This window comes from Lactuca serriola, chromosome 8 (assembly GCF_051521515.1).
Source record: "Lactuca serriola cultivar US96UC23 chromosome 8, Lser_US96UC23_V15, whole genome shotgun sequence".
Classification (NCBI taxonomy): Eukaryota; Viridiplantae; Streptophyta; class Magnoliopsida; order Asterales; family Asteraceae; genus Lactuca; species Lactuca serriola.
In genome coordinates, this window is record NC_136415.1 from 188880217 (window position 1) to 188894556 (window position 14340).

Sequence of the window (14340 nt, forward strand, 5' to 3'; positions counted from 1 at the left end):
ACTTCTAAATAAATATTCAATAGACACCTATGCCTCTGCAAAGGTTCCAATGGGTTTCGTACGCAAGATCTTCTCGGATCCATCCGATGTAGCCGTTAATAAAAAGAAGTATGGGGGGACGATTGGATTGCTACTGTACTTCACTACAAGTCATCCCGACATCATGTTTTCTGCATTTCTGTGTGCTAGATTCTAGGTTAATCCGAAGATGTTTCATGTTTTGTTTGTCAAGCAAATCTTTCAATATCTCAAGAGCAAAGAACTTCAAAATTTGGTATCTTGCAAATGAGAGTTTCCTACTACAAGCTTATTCGGACTTAAACAATGGAGGATATCAACTTGATAGAAAAATAAAATCTGGTGGTTGTCAATTTTTTGGGAGGAAGATTGGTTAGCAGGTCATCCACGAAACAAAACTACATTGCTCTTTCAAAAACTAAAGTGGAATATATTGCTGCTACAAGATGCACCTCACAAGTTCTCTAGATGAAATCTCAACTTTTGGACTATGGTTATTGATTTCAACAGATTCTGATCTATTGTGACTCTCAAAGTGCTATTGCGATCTCTCACAATCCAATTCAACACTCCATGACCAAACACATTGATATTCGGTACCATTTTATCAAAGATCATGTTTTAAAAGGTAACACTGAGCTCATTTTTATTCCATCTGATGATGAAATTTGCTGATTTCTTTACTAAGGAATTAGACGAAACCAAATTCAATGGTTTTCTTAACAAAATGGGAATGATGATGTTTGATCCTAAATTCTTTCAAGAAGTTTGTACTCTTTGATGGAAACATCGGAAAGTGAAATATTAATACCAAACCTTTTACCTCATAATTGTTTCTTCTTGGAAAATAAAGGATCATTATATGTCTTTTTGTCTAACCTTTCCTTCTAGTCTTAAGTTTTTCAGATTGCCACCTCATTAAAGTTCCATCTAATAAGTTTGTCCGATATCATGAGAATGTTTCACCTCAGAATATATCACTTTCCGAGATCCTGACGATGAACCAACCTTGGAATTCCAATCCGAATTGGTAATGTGATCTCACACTTATCTCTATCTGAGATATGATCCTTCATGTAACATCCCGAAATTCAGGTACACCTATTTAACCCTTCTTCCTTTCTAAGTTGTAAAGTTTAGCTCTTAAAAGAAGTTTATGGCAAATGAGTATGCTGGGCATACTAAAGAGTACGCTGCACATACTCATGCGCTTAAGTTGGACGTGGACCCGGTTGGGTACGCTCGGCGTACCAAGGTTACGCCGGGCGTAACCGGACCAGATGCAAAACCCTAATTGTGTCTTGAGCCCTTTATAAGGAATGTGATGGCCTTATCCCCAGCCACCATTTTAGAGAGTGAAACCCTAAGAGAGAGCTACCCTTCGTTCTTAACCTGTGTGTGTGCTTTTGAAGGGTGCAGTTAGTGGTTTGGTCTAGGCTTTCATTGTAATAAGTTCTTTTGAGTCTTTATTGTGTTTTGGTATGTTGTTAGTGTGTTTACGGCCCATTAGTGAGTTTATGGCCATAAACCCAGTTTTCGGCCCAAGTCTACTATATATAGGAGTTGTTTAGGTCATTATTGGTTGTTGATACCACAGAGTTCACGGCCTGACATATCGAGTTGTACCAGACGTTTTTCAGTAATAAACGTGTGCAAGATTGATTTCTCTTCTACCATTCATATTCTTGTTTCTATTGATTGTTTGATAACTGTTAAGATCTATTTTAGAACCTAAAAATTTGTATCAGAGCGAGACCGGTGTCAAAGCATCATTCAATCGAGTTTTCAGCCATTTAAACTCATATTCTTCACTGTTTGAGATTACGGTTTGGTGTTTTCATTGCTAAAGGGGTTAAATCTGCCTCAAACTTGCGTTTACTGAGATTTCTGGGAGTTTACTGCCAAGAGATTACGACTGTATACCCTGTTTACGACCATAAACTGAAGAACATTCATTAGCCGTACACTGTGTTCTTGGACCGTAATCAATGCATCCTACTTGACCGTAAACTACCCGACTGTAAACAGCTTGACTGTAAACTAAATTTTGACATTTAAAAAAAATATTAACTTTAAGTTTTAAAATCATAATAAATGGATTCTCAAAGTCAAACACATTATCATGAGCTGGATTCTGTCATGGGCACAGCTTCATGCATTCCAAGACTGCTGTCTACAGATGGTTTTCTTGAATGGAAATACTAGATTGAAAAGTACATTAAAATGAAGGACTTCAAGATCTGGAGAAGCATCATCAAAAATCCTGTCAGAATTACCACCACTGTTGCAGGACAGATAGTTGACAAAGCAGTTGAAAACTATACAGATGAAGATTTTGAGAAAGTGGAAGAACAGGAAAGGGCTTTGGCCACTCTGACCATGGCTTTATCTCCTGATATAGCTCAAGGTTTCAGAGAGTATACTTCAGCAAAAGCTTTGTGGGAAGCCTTGATTGAGGTATATGAAGGTAATGAAGACATGAAGGAAAGCCGCCAGGATATGTTGCGTCGAAGGTTTAACATGTTCAACTACATTCCCGGAGAAACCCTGGAGGCACAGCTGCAGCGATTCACCACTCTCACTACTGAGATGAACATTTATGGGATCTTTTTGACCAAGTCAGAGATAAACAAATAGCTACTGGATGCTCTTCCAAAGTCATGGGATATGAATGTAGCTGTCATTAAGAAGATCAAGGATTTGAATCGTATCACTATTGCTGAAACAATGGCTATCATCAAAGCCTGTGATATTGATGATAAACAGCGGGAGATAAATCATGCGAATTCTTATTCGACTGCAAACCTCAGGATTTCCTCTAACAATGCTCTTTCATCAGTCATTCCTTCCTCAAGTCAAGCATTTGCTGTTCAACAGCCTTGGATCCAAACAATTACTGCTACGTCATCCATGTCTCACTCGCAAAGCCAGCTGCATGTCACTCCTCAAGCTGCTCCCTCCTGCAATGTACTAGTTGTGGCATCTTCCTCAAACACAAAGGAATGTGATGACAATTTGGCCTTTGCCACAGGACTTTTGAACTACTATAATGCTCTTCTTGCTGCAGAGCTTCCACCTCAGTTGTCATTTGCTGATCTAGATCAGATTCATCTAGAAGATGTGGAAGAGATGGACATCACATGGCAGATAGCCATGGCAGTATTCAGGGCTAAGCAGTTTGCCAAGAAGACTGGGAAGAACAACTGGTATTACTATACTGTCGATTCTAATCGATTTCAGTGCTTCCAAATCATAGATCTGATCATCTAGGACTTGTTTTACATGTAAAGTTTCCAACTTTACGTGCATGCACAAGGGTATAAGGCTAAAATACCCAAAATCATCAAATACTAAGCACTTAGGGTTTGGAACAAGGCCATGATTGCATAAAGGTGGCTATAATGAGCTCCTGGAGTTCAATAACGTCCAGATCTAAGGTTTCCATCCAAATGAGAGTCCATATCTCAAGTTTTGAATCATATAAGGCTCCAAAAGAGACATAACAAGCATAAAAGAGGGTTTAATGGAGGAATACACAAGGTAATAACTTTATTACCTGAATGAGAAACAGATGGAAGCTAACTCTTGGATCTCCTTTCTCTTCTATGGACCTTCTTTCCTTCCTTCTCTTCCAAAACTTCCAAACTAGCACAAACACACTCAAGCTCAACAATGGGGGCTAGGGTTTACAGGGGAAATGCTCTAAAGGTGCTGGAGGCTAGGGTGGGAGGCTATAATGACGTTTAAATAGTGTACAAACCCTTGAAATTAGGGCTTCATCCAGACAGGCAGACTCGCCGAGTCCAAACATATGGACTCGCCGAGTAGCCAACTTAAATCGCGAGCTCATCCCACTTTTACTCGACGAGTTGGGCTACAGACTCATCGAGTACCCCTTAAGAAATGAAGATACTTTAATTAAATTTACATACCAGAAATAAGGCATTACAACTTTCCCCCACTTATCTTAGACTTCGTCCTTGAAGTCTGCTGCCGCTGAATCCGAAAATAACTCAGGATAATGGTCCCTCATCTACCCCTCGGTCTCCCATGTCCACTCTCAACCCTTTCGGTGCTGCCTTTGCACCTTCACTTACTAAACCACCTTGTTCCTCAAGGTCTTCATCTTCCGATCTAAGATCGCAACTGGTCTCTCGATATAATTCAGGCTGCTATCAACCTGAATATCCTCTACGGGTACAACTGCTGACTCGTCCACCAAACACTTCCTCAATTGAGAAACATGGAAAGTCTTGTGGATCTGGCTAAAACCCTAAAAGGACCAATGAACCTGGGGTCCAACTTGCCCCTATTCCAGAACCTGATAACACCTTTCCAGGTTGATACCTTCAGGAGGACCATATCGCCCACCTGAAACTCCAAGTCCGAACGCCTCCTGTCGGCGTAACTCTTCTGTCGACTCTGTGCAGTCTACAATCTGCGACGGACCTGCCGGATCAATTCTGTGGTCTTGAGTACCACCTCGGTACTCCCGATGACTTGCTGACCGACCTCGCCCCAACAAATCAGGGTCCTACACTTCCTTCCATAGAGCGTCTTGAAAGGAGGGCGGTCAAAACTAGCGTGGTAACTGTTGTTATACGAAAATTCCACTAAAGGAAGATATGTATCCTAACTGCCTCCAAAATCTAGGTCACATGCCCGAAGCATGTCCTCGAGATTCTGAATCGTCCTCTCGCTCTGCCCATCTGTCACACCCCAAAACCAAGAACGGCGGAAACATTCTGGGGTGGAGGACATCATGTAAAGTATCACAACACAGTAAATGTAAATAAGCAAACAACATCATCCATTGCATTAAATATATATTTTTAATACAAGAGTATTCTGTACAGTTTTAGACACCAAAAATATAACGTAAATCAAAATAATAATATGATGAGTCTTGAATGCGCTCCATCTTCTCAAAAGCTGGCCTCGGTACCTGTCTACTGATGACCTGAGAATACAAGTTATTTTGAAAGAGTTTATCAGCATTAAGCTGGTGAGTTCATAAGTATTTTAGTGTCGGTGTTTGTTATCAAAATCGTTTGAACGTGTCTCAAGTATAAGTTCGTAAAATGTATGTAAGTGTTTGTAAAAGTTTGAATCTCTCAGAAAATCCTATATTTTCTATTAAAGTGGCCTTCTACCAAGGCTTAACTGTTTTGTATGCTCGTTTGTTGTAAAAGTGTGTAATTTACCAAGTGTAACTATCATTTAATAAAATATAGTTTGTACATTAAATGTTTAAGTGAGGTTATCACTAAAAATATGTAATGGGTAAATCAATGTAGTACTGTAATTCTGTTTTATAGAAATTACTATTGTACTAACTACCTTAAACCGGATTTATATTAAGGTAATATGTGATAATTGCACCATGCTATCGACTGGTAACAACGACATACGAATGGTCGTAATAAAGAAATGACGTTTGGCACCCGCAGACCCGCAGGTCCCGCTGTAGCTAGCAGCAAGGTGTAGGATAGTCAATCCAGTATAGATCTATACGCAAACTCACGCTCTCCATCCAAGAGAATTCTGGCTACAACTCGGGACATGACATTTAAGGCATGCTCCGATACAGTGGATCACATTTGTTAACGTATTCTTGTATATGTAATGTAATGTTTCTAGTTCTAGTATAGTTGTATATGTTCTCCTCCTAGTATAGTTGTATATGTTCTCGTAGTATAGTTGTACATGTTCTCGTAGTATAGTTGTATATGTATGATCCTGTGTTATCCCGATGGTAACTAACTAATGATGTGTCTAGTACGTATGAATATGAGAGTACTTTTATGTCTATATATGTATATTTGATATATAATTAATATTGAAACGACCTTCAGATGGTCACCCGAAATCCCACCAGACCACATCCAAATCGAGGAAAAGGAAATAGGGCGGATGGCATTCCTAAGCCCTTTAAACATTATTTATACATCTATACATATATGGGCATGCAATTTATAAGAAGTAAAAGCATAAATAAGAATTTTATAAGACATTTGAATCATAAATATTATTTCAAGAAAAGATCGACTTGATGTCAATCTATAAAACAATTTGAAGGCATAAATTTGATAAAACAGTTTAAGTATAAGGAACATTTGTTATAAATCACAGTTGTAAATGAGTTTGAAAAGTAAAAGAGTTTGTAAAACATTTTGAAGTAAAGCAGTTTGATAAACAGTTTGAACAGTGATAAAATCATTGGTTTCCTAGTTATGAATCACATGTGATTAAATGCAATCGCATGTGATTGAAGCAATAACTATAAGTGTTTGACTTGTATTCCCCCCCATAAAGTATTTAAAACATTTAAAATCATTTCAAAGGTTGATTAAAGGGGTATGGACTCACTTGTGGTGAGCTGTTTGAATTGTAGTGTCGGATACCGTGCTAGGTGGCAAACGGAGACTTGTTTACACGCACGAGCCTAGTTATCATATAATAAGCATATATATAACTAATTAGCCAAATAATAACTTAATAAAATAAGTTGGGACACTTAGGAACATGAAAACACTTTGTATAAATGTTATAGGTCCTAAGGGTTGCATCTAAGTCGATACGGGACAAGGCAAAAGGGTTTGAAGCTTCCAAAGACCTTATATAAGAGTTCACCACCCAACAAACCCCACCTTTGGAGTTTACGGCCATGAACCCATGAGTTTACGGCCGTGAACTCCTCACTTGGTGGTTTTGGGTGTTTTAAGGGGCTATAATGATCCTAGAATACGCCTAGCTTTGTTGGAATAATCCTTGAAGTAGTTTAGGGCCCTAGAATGCTCCATAGAGGAGTTTACGGCCTAATGACCATATCCCCTAGAGTTTACGGCCGTAAACTCCTATGGGGTGTTGGTTTTAATTCATTTGAGGCACTTGCACATGTAGGATAGCTTCTATGTTTTTATCTAAGGCTAAAGGGGACATTAGGCACACATTTGTGCCTTTACTTGGAGTTTACGGCCCAAGTGATGTTCCTTGGCCGTAAACTCCCTTTTAGGGATGATTTTTGTGTCATTTACTCCCCATTCAAGTTACAAGTATCAAAGGGTAATAGTCTCAAATCCTTAGGGGTGTTTAGGGCATCCTTAGCCCTTCAAAAAGGGGTTTACGACCCAAGAGCATGTCTTGGCCGTAAACTCCTAAATCTTTATGATTTTGAAGTGTTTTGGTGTCCAAATTAGCTACAAGTATTAGAGGGTAAATGTCCTAAGCCTTAAGGGTGATTTAGGGATCACTTTTGGCCCTTGGAAATGGTGTTTACGGTCCAAGAACTCTTGGGCCGTAAACTCCAATTGCTTGTTGTTCTTTGATGATTTATAGCCTCTAATGGTTATACATTAAGTCCTTAACTAGTTGTCTAACAAGGAAACGGGGCTAGGTAGCCTTAAAGCTCCATTTTGGAGTTTACTCCCCAAGAACATTCTTGGGCGGTAAACTCCCGGATCTTGCATTTTAGACATGTAATCTATGTTATAAAGCATATAACAAGTAATAAAACACATCTAGGAAAGTAGACTCACAATCTGGGATGAAAACCCGAAGATCCGTCAGAGAGAAAATGGCTTTTCTCTAGTTGGATTTGTGAATAATGAATTAATTAATTCAGAAATCTATTTATAGTCCTGACATATTTTGACAGAAAATATTTTTATTCCAGAGGTTGGACTATGTCATTATGAAACTTGGAATGTTCAAGTTTCACAAATCCAGGAGCATCCACTCTCCTGATATCTCTTGAAACGTAAGCCCTAATGTACACAAACTTGTTCGGAAAAGTCTGAAAATCACTGAAACTGAACTGGCTTCTATTGAATAGATATTGTTTGTACAAATGGAAATTTCGGGTTGTCACACCGTCCGTCTGGGGGTGGAAAGCAGAGCTAAAATGAAGACGAGTCCCCATCTCGACATGAAACCGCTTCCAAAACCTAGAAGTAAAACAGACATCTCGGTCTGATACTACTGATACAGGCACTCCATGCCGTGCCACTACCTCGCGCACATAAATATCGGCTAGCTTCTCGGCCGATATGCTCACCTGAATCAGTGTGAAATGCGCGCTCTTGGTCAGCCGATCAACTATGAACCAAATCGAGTCAACTCCACGTGCGGTCCTGGGAAGCTTAGTGATGAAATCCATAGTGATATCCTCCCATTTCCACACCGGAATGTCTAACGGCCGCATCATGCCGTGGGGTCTCTGGTGTTCTGCCTTGACCTTCCTGTAGGTCAGGCATCTCTCTACGTAGTAGGCTACGTCCCGCTTCATGCAGGGCCACCAATAACCGGGTCGAAGATCTCTATGCATCTTCGTCTCCCCTGGATGGATGGAGAACCGGGACTTGTGGGCCTCATCCATCAACACCTATCATACTCCTCCCCAATACGGCACACAGACTCTCCCATGAACGGTCAAAAATCCTCGACTGTAATAGTCGAATGAAGCTACTCGGTCCACAATCCTCTCACACTTCTGTCTCTCCTCCCTCAGGACCTCGACCTGTGCCTCTCTAATTTGCTCCAATAATGGAGTAATCACCGTCATCCTCAGACGTATATCTGTATTTGGTGCTGCCATCGCTTTGCGACCCAAGGCGTTGGCCACAACGTTAGCCTTGACCGGATGATAAAGGATCTCACAACCGTAGTCCTTTACCACATCTAACCATCGACGCTGCCTCAAGTTCAAATTCGGCTGGTCCATGAGGTACCACAAACTCTTGTGATCTGTGTAAATGGTACAGCGGACCCCATAGAGGTAATGTCTCCAAATATTGAGGGCAAACACCACTGCCCCCAGATCTAAATCATGCGTCGGATAGTTAGCCTCATGAGGCTTCAACTGTCTAGAGGCATAAGCTATCACATGCCCTCGCTGTATCAACACTGCTCCCATCCCTGTGATCAAAGCATCATAATAGACTACCAAGTCATCCACTCCTTCTGGCAGGGTAAGAATCGGTGCCTCGCACAATCGTTGTCTGAGGGTCTCAAATGCTGCCTGCCGCTCAGGCCCCCAGCAAAACACCACCGACTTCCTAGTCTGTCGGGTAACTGGAACTGCTATCTTGGAGAAGTCCTGGATGAATCTCCTGTAGTACCCTGCCAACCCTAGGAAGCTCCAAATCTCAAATTGAGACCTCGGGACGTCCCACTGCATCACGACCTCTATCTTGGCCAGATCCACCAATATCCCCTTCTGGTTGATGAGGTGTCCAAGGAACTGCACCTTGCGCAACCAGAACTCGCACTTAGAGAACTTCACGAAAAGTCTCTCCCTCCTCAAAGTCTCTAGCACCTCCCTCAGGTGCTCCTCATGCTGATCCTGTGCCTTGGAATAAACCAAGATATCGTCAATGAACACTATCACAGACCGATCCAACATCGGCCTGCATACGCGGTTCATGAGGTCCATAAACGCGGCTGGAGCGTTGGTGAGCCCAAACGGCATCACCACAAACTCATAATGACCATAACGGGTCCTAAAAGCTGTCTTCTGAACATCCTCACCTCTGACCCGCATCTGATGATACCCGGAGCGCATATCAATCTTGGAAAACCAAGATGCTCCCTGAAGCTGATCGAACAAATCATCTATCCTCGGGAGTGGATAACGGTTCTTCACCGTTACCTTGTTCAACTCCCGGTAATCTATACATATACGGTGTGACCCATCTTTCTTTTTCACAAATAGGATCGAATCTCCCCATGGTGAACTACTCGGTCTGATGATAACCTTGTCTAGCAGCTCCTGCAGCTGCGTAGACAACTCCTGCATCTCTGGAGGAACCGACCGATACGACGCCTTGGCTATCGGAGCCGCACCCGGAACCAGGTCAATCCGAAACTCAACCTGTCTCTCCGGAGGTATCCCAGGCAGATCCTCTGGGAATACATCTGGGTACTCACGTACCACTAGTACATCGACAACAGTCGCCTTGCCCTTCTCCTGAGCATCCAAAACATAGGCGACGTACCCCGCGCAACCCTGCTAGAAGTAATGTTGAGCTCTCGCTGTCGAGCAAAGGATCGGTCCGTGCTGTGGCCTCTCACCCTGAATCACTAACTCTCCCCCACCAGGGGTGCAACGAACAATCAATCACTTCCCCATTAGGGCTCAGCCAATCCATACCCACTATAACCTTATTCCTTCGTAGGGGAATAGGAACCAAGTCCACTGAAAACTGCTCATCAAATAACTGCAGCGAACAAGCCCTATGTACTCTCGCGACCCTGACGGTCCTGTCATCAGCTATCTTAACCTCAAGCGGACAGTTTAGCTCCCTCGGAGCTCTGCTGAACCTTTTGCTAAGCGCAAGTGAAACAAATGATCGGGTAGCCCCCGAATCAAACAATACTGTAGCTGATATGCCGTTCACTAAGAACGACCCTATATAAAAACATATAACCATAAGAAACAATCAACATTAATAAAGAGATGAAGGGAAGATACATACCCGTCACCACATCAGGAGTCATTCGCGCCTCCTCTGCTGTCATCTGAAAAGCTCTACTCTTCGCCATTGGCGCCTCACTTCGGCCCTGACGGCCGTCTGCGATCCTCAATGTTGCAGGGGCAGGTGATTCCACCTTCCCTGCTGCTGCTGCTGCTGGAAAACTCGGACACTGGGACTTTTTATGTCCCCTCTGATTGCAATGGAAGCAAATTAGATCAGATACCGCAGTAACGGTGGGAGTAGCTGTACAATCTCTGCTCATATGCCCGGTCCGACCGCACCTGTAGCAACCGGGACTCCCTGCCTTGCACGCCCCATCGTGCAATCTCCCACACTTGCCACACCGATCGTGGCTCTGCTGACCTCTAGATTTGTGATCTGATACCTTGGGCTTCTTGCCCGAACTCCCAATGCCAGATACCGCCTCTGGCTTCCTCTTCTTCTCCATCTCTAGATCAATGTCTCTCTCACGAGCCCTAGCAATCATGTCATCCAACGTTTTACAGCTGTACCGGCTCACAAACTGGCAGATATCACTCCGCAACATCTCATGATAACGGGCCTTCTTCATTTCCTCATCAGCTGCGTACTGAGGAACGAGAAGAGCCCTCTCCCTGAACTTGGCGGTAATCTCCGCCACTGTCTCTATAGTCTGGGTGAGATCCTGAAACTCCCTGGCTAACTGTTGCACCTCGATAACCGGTGCAACTCGGCTCTGAAACTGGTAGTAAAATCAGCCAAGTCATCGCGTCAACTGCTGTGTCATCCCCGATGACATGCCCGATCTCCTCCCACCAATCTCATGCCCTGTCCTTCAGAAGACAGGATGCTAGTCTGACCTTGTCCCCCTCGGGACATCTACTGGTGCGGAAAGCATTGGCGACATCCGCCAACCACCTGGTACTTGCTATGGGGTCCCGATCCCCATGATATTCAGGAGCTCCATAGGCTTTGAACTCCTTGAAGGTGAGCGTGCGTGACCCCATCATGGTCGCCACCTCAGTACGAAAGGTGCTCAACCTCTTATCCATTAGCTCCAAAATACCCTCCTTGATCGAACCAAAGATCACAGGAGTCTGATCGAGTATGATGTGAGTAATCTCTGAAGAGAGAAACTCCCTAGTCTGATCATCCAAATGCACGGCTCCCGAGACTGGTCCTGATCCCTCACCAGCACCTGAATTGTCGACTGCTGGTCTAGGGCGTAAAACCACCATTCTGAAACACATAACGACAACGTCAGAAATACTGATATATCTCGAGGGATCACTATTACTACAAGTTTCCTGGTTTCGCCTTGGCCTTCCTTGATTCGAGTACAGATCCTCTGCTTTCAGTAGTATGGGCCCCTACTACCTTCCACATCTATCTGTACCTTCCCCAAGAACAGCCTCGACTCCACCAAGTCCCTTCTACTACCACTGTTGATCTCATGCTAATCTCATCCTAGGCTTTCCCTAGGGTAATTACCAACCCACTCTCCGCCATCAGCTACATAAGAAATCCCCACTTTCTTCCCCTAACTAGCTCGCGAATACTATTACATGTCACTCAGACTAGATACTTCTTCGAATGAGAGATCCTACCCTATAACGGTTGGACTCAAACGAGAGTTGCAAAATAGAGCTAGACCTAACCTTCTAAAATTATTTAGTCCTTGCAATATGTAACTTAACATACTCGTTTACTAGTTAGTGAAAGACAACTAGAACTCCTAAAAGCACAAAGCAAGCATCATTCGGGCATTGAGTACATAATCAAGCATATACCACTCTGGCTATCATACTGACTAATCTGCACTAGCATACAATGCTAAGCTCATACTATCAGGCATAACCTAACCAGGCTATCTTAGGCCCCGTTTGATAGTTGCTGATTGAGAAAGTGCTGACTGAGAAATGTCTGTCTGAGGAAGAAATTCTGACTGAGTAAGAAATTATACTGTTTGATTTTATATCTGACTGAACGTGCTGACCGATGCAAAATGACTATTTTACCCTGATGTGCTATTTGTTTTTATGCGATATAATAATAATAATAATAATAATAATAATAATAATAATAATAAGGATACTACTACTACTACTACTACTACTACTACTACTACTACTACTACTAATAATAATAATAATAATAACAATAATAATAATAATAATAATAATAATAATAATAATAATAATAATAACCAGCGTTACACATTATATAAAGTATTTGAGCAAATATAACCAAAAAACCTTCTAGCATAGTGGAAAAGATATGACTTTGTAAACCTAAGGTCATAGGTTCGATTCCTACTGCCTTCTTTTGATTTGCTGTGCACCAAGTTTTTATGGGTAGTGCTGGAAAACCTTTTTTTCCTTTCCGAGTCAGGCATCCTTCCATCTCTTTCTCACTCAGACCTTGCTGACCGAGTCAGCCACCAGAATTTTGCTAATCAAACACTTTTAGTTGACCGAGTCAGCCAAAAATGTCTGACTTAACTCGGTCAGATGTATATCAAACAGGGCCTTACAGCTGTCTACTCAATACTAGCATGCAATTCTCATAAAGCTAAAACACATATAGAAGGCACACAAGGCATCCTCGTAGATCCTTAGTCCTATTCTAGCATGTGACATCCCCATTTTCACGGCCAGAAAAGACCGATTTTGTTTATGCTTTATAAAAATCAGAGTTCTTCTTTTAATAAAAATGTTGCGGAATTTGTTCGCAGAAAAACACGATAAATACGTTATTAAAATACTTTCGAAGAAACGTATTTTATTCATTTTAAAACATTTGGGATGTCATCGTTAATACAGAAACATAAGCACAAAACAGAACTTACATTTATTTACACTAGTGATCTACATCTCTTTAAATCTCTTAGTGTAATGTGACTTCATATTGAGTGGGTCAGGTTGGGAAACCTAGTGAGTACATTGGGTTTTCAACCCACAATAATATAATTATTATGTTTAAACAATCAAACAATCAACCCAATTACCCATCCCCATTATCTTCTTTACTCTTAAGGATTTAACCTAAGAGTCATCTATCCTGCATTCGTTTATTCCGAAGTCCCTTACTTCCAGGGTTATAGGACTGGCACTAAATCCATAGCTGCCGATGTTCGTTCGTAAAGCACTAATTCCATAGCTGCTATAGTCTACTCATCGCGTACTAAATCCATAGCTACCAGTGTTTAATAAGTACTAAGTCCATAGCCACCAATTCCTAACAGGTACTAAATCCATAGCTACCAGCGTCTAACTAATAGGTACTAAGTCCATAGCTACCAACTTCTAACTAATAAGTAGTAATTCCATAGCTACCAATTCCTAAAAGGTACTAAATCCATAGCTACCAACGTCTAACTAATAGGTACTAAGTCCATAGCTACCGGTGTTCGTCCCATAGGCACTAAGTCTATAGCTGCAATGTATACTCACATCATCTTATATCTCTCATCATTCGTCTACCCATCTCATACCCAACATATTCGTATATATAAAATACGTATACAATTTAAATCCTTTAAAACATGTATAAAACGTTCATCCAGCATAGACAACAAGTATTCAGATAATATGCACACATAACACATAGTTTATATAAAATACGTCATATCTATGTGTAAGATGAAAGAGACCATGCACTCACCTGAAAGGTGGTGACTCAGCACACGGACAACGCTTCGATATTCTCAAAACAACTTTCCTTCGATAAAACCTAGTATCAATACCACTAGGGTTTAGTCTAACGATAAACGCGACAAATTAATAATCTGACTATTATTATTATTATATAAGTGTTAAATAACACTCAATATAACTCATAATAATAGCCCAAATAATTATTTTAAGGA

General features: G+C 41.5%; 1 protein-coding gene across 1 annotated transcript; it reads left to right on the forward strand.

The window, feature by feature from the left end:
- Positions 1-2241: 2241 nt before the first annotated feature.
- LOC145067692 (uncharacterized) lies at positions 2242-2655 on the forward strand. Its single transcript, XM_079014773.1, has one exon. The coding sequence runs from the start codon at positions 2242-2244 to the stop codon at positions 2653-2655; it is 414 nt and encodes a 137-aa protein (XP_078870899.1).
- The last annotated feature ends 11685 nt before the right edge of the window (positions 2656-14340 follow it).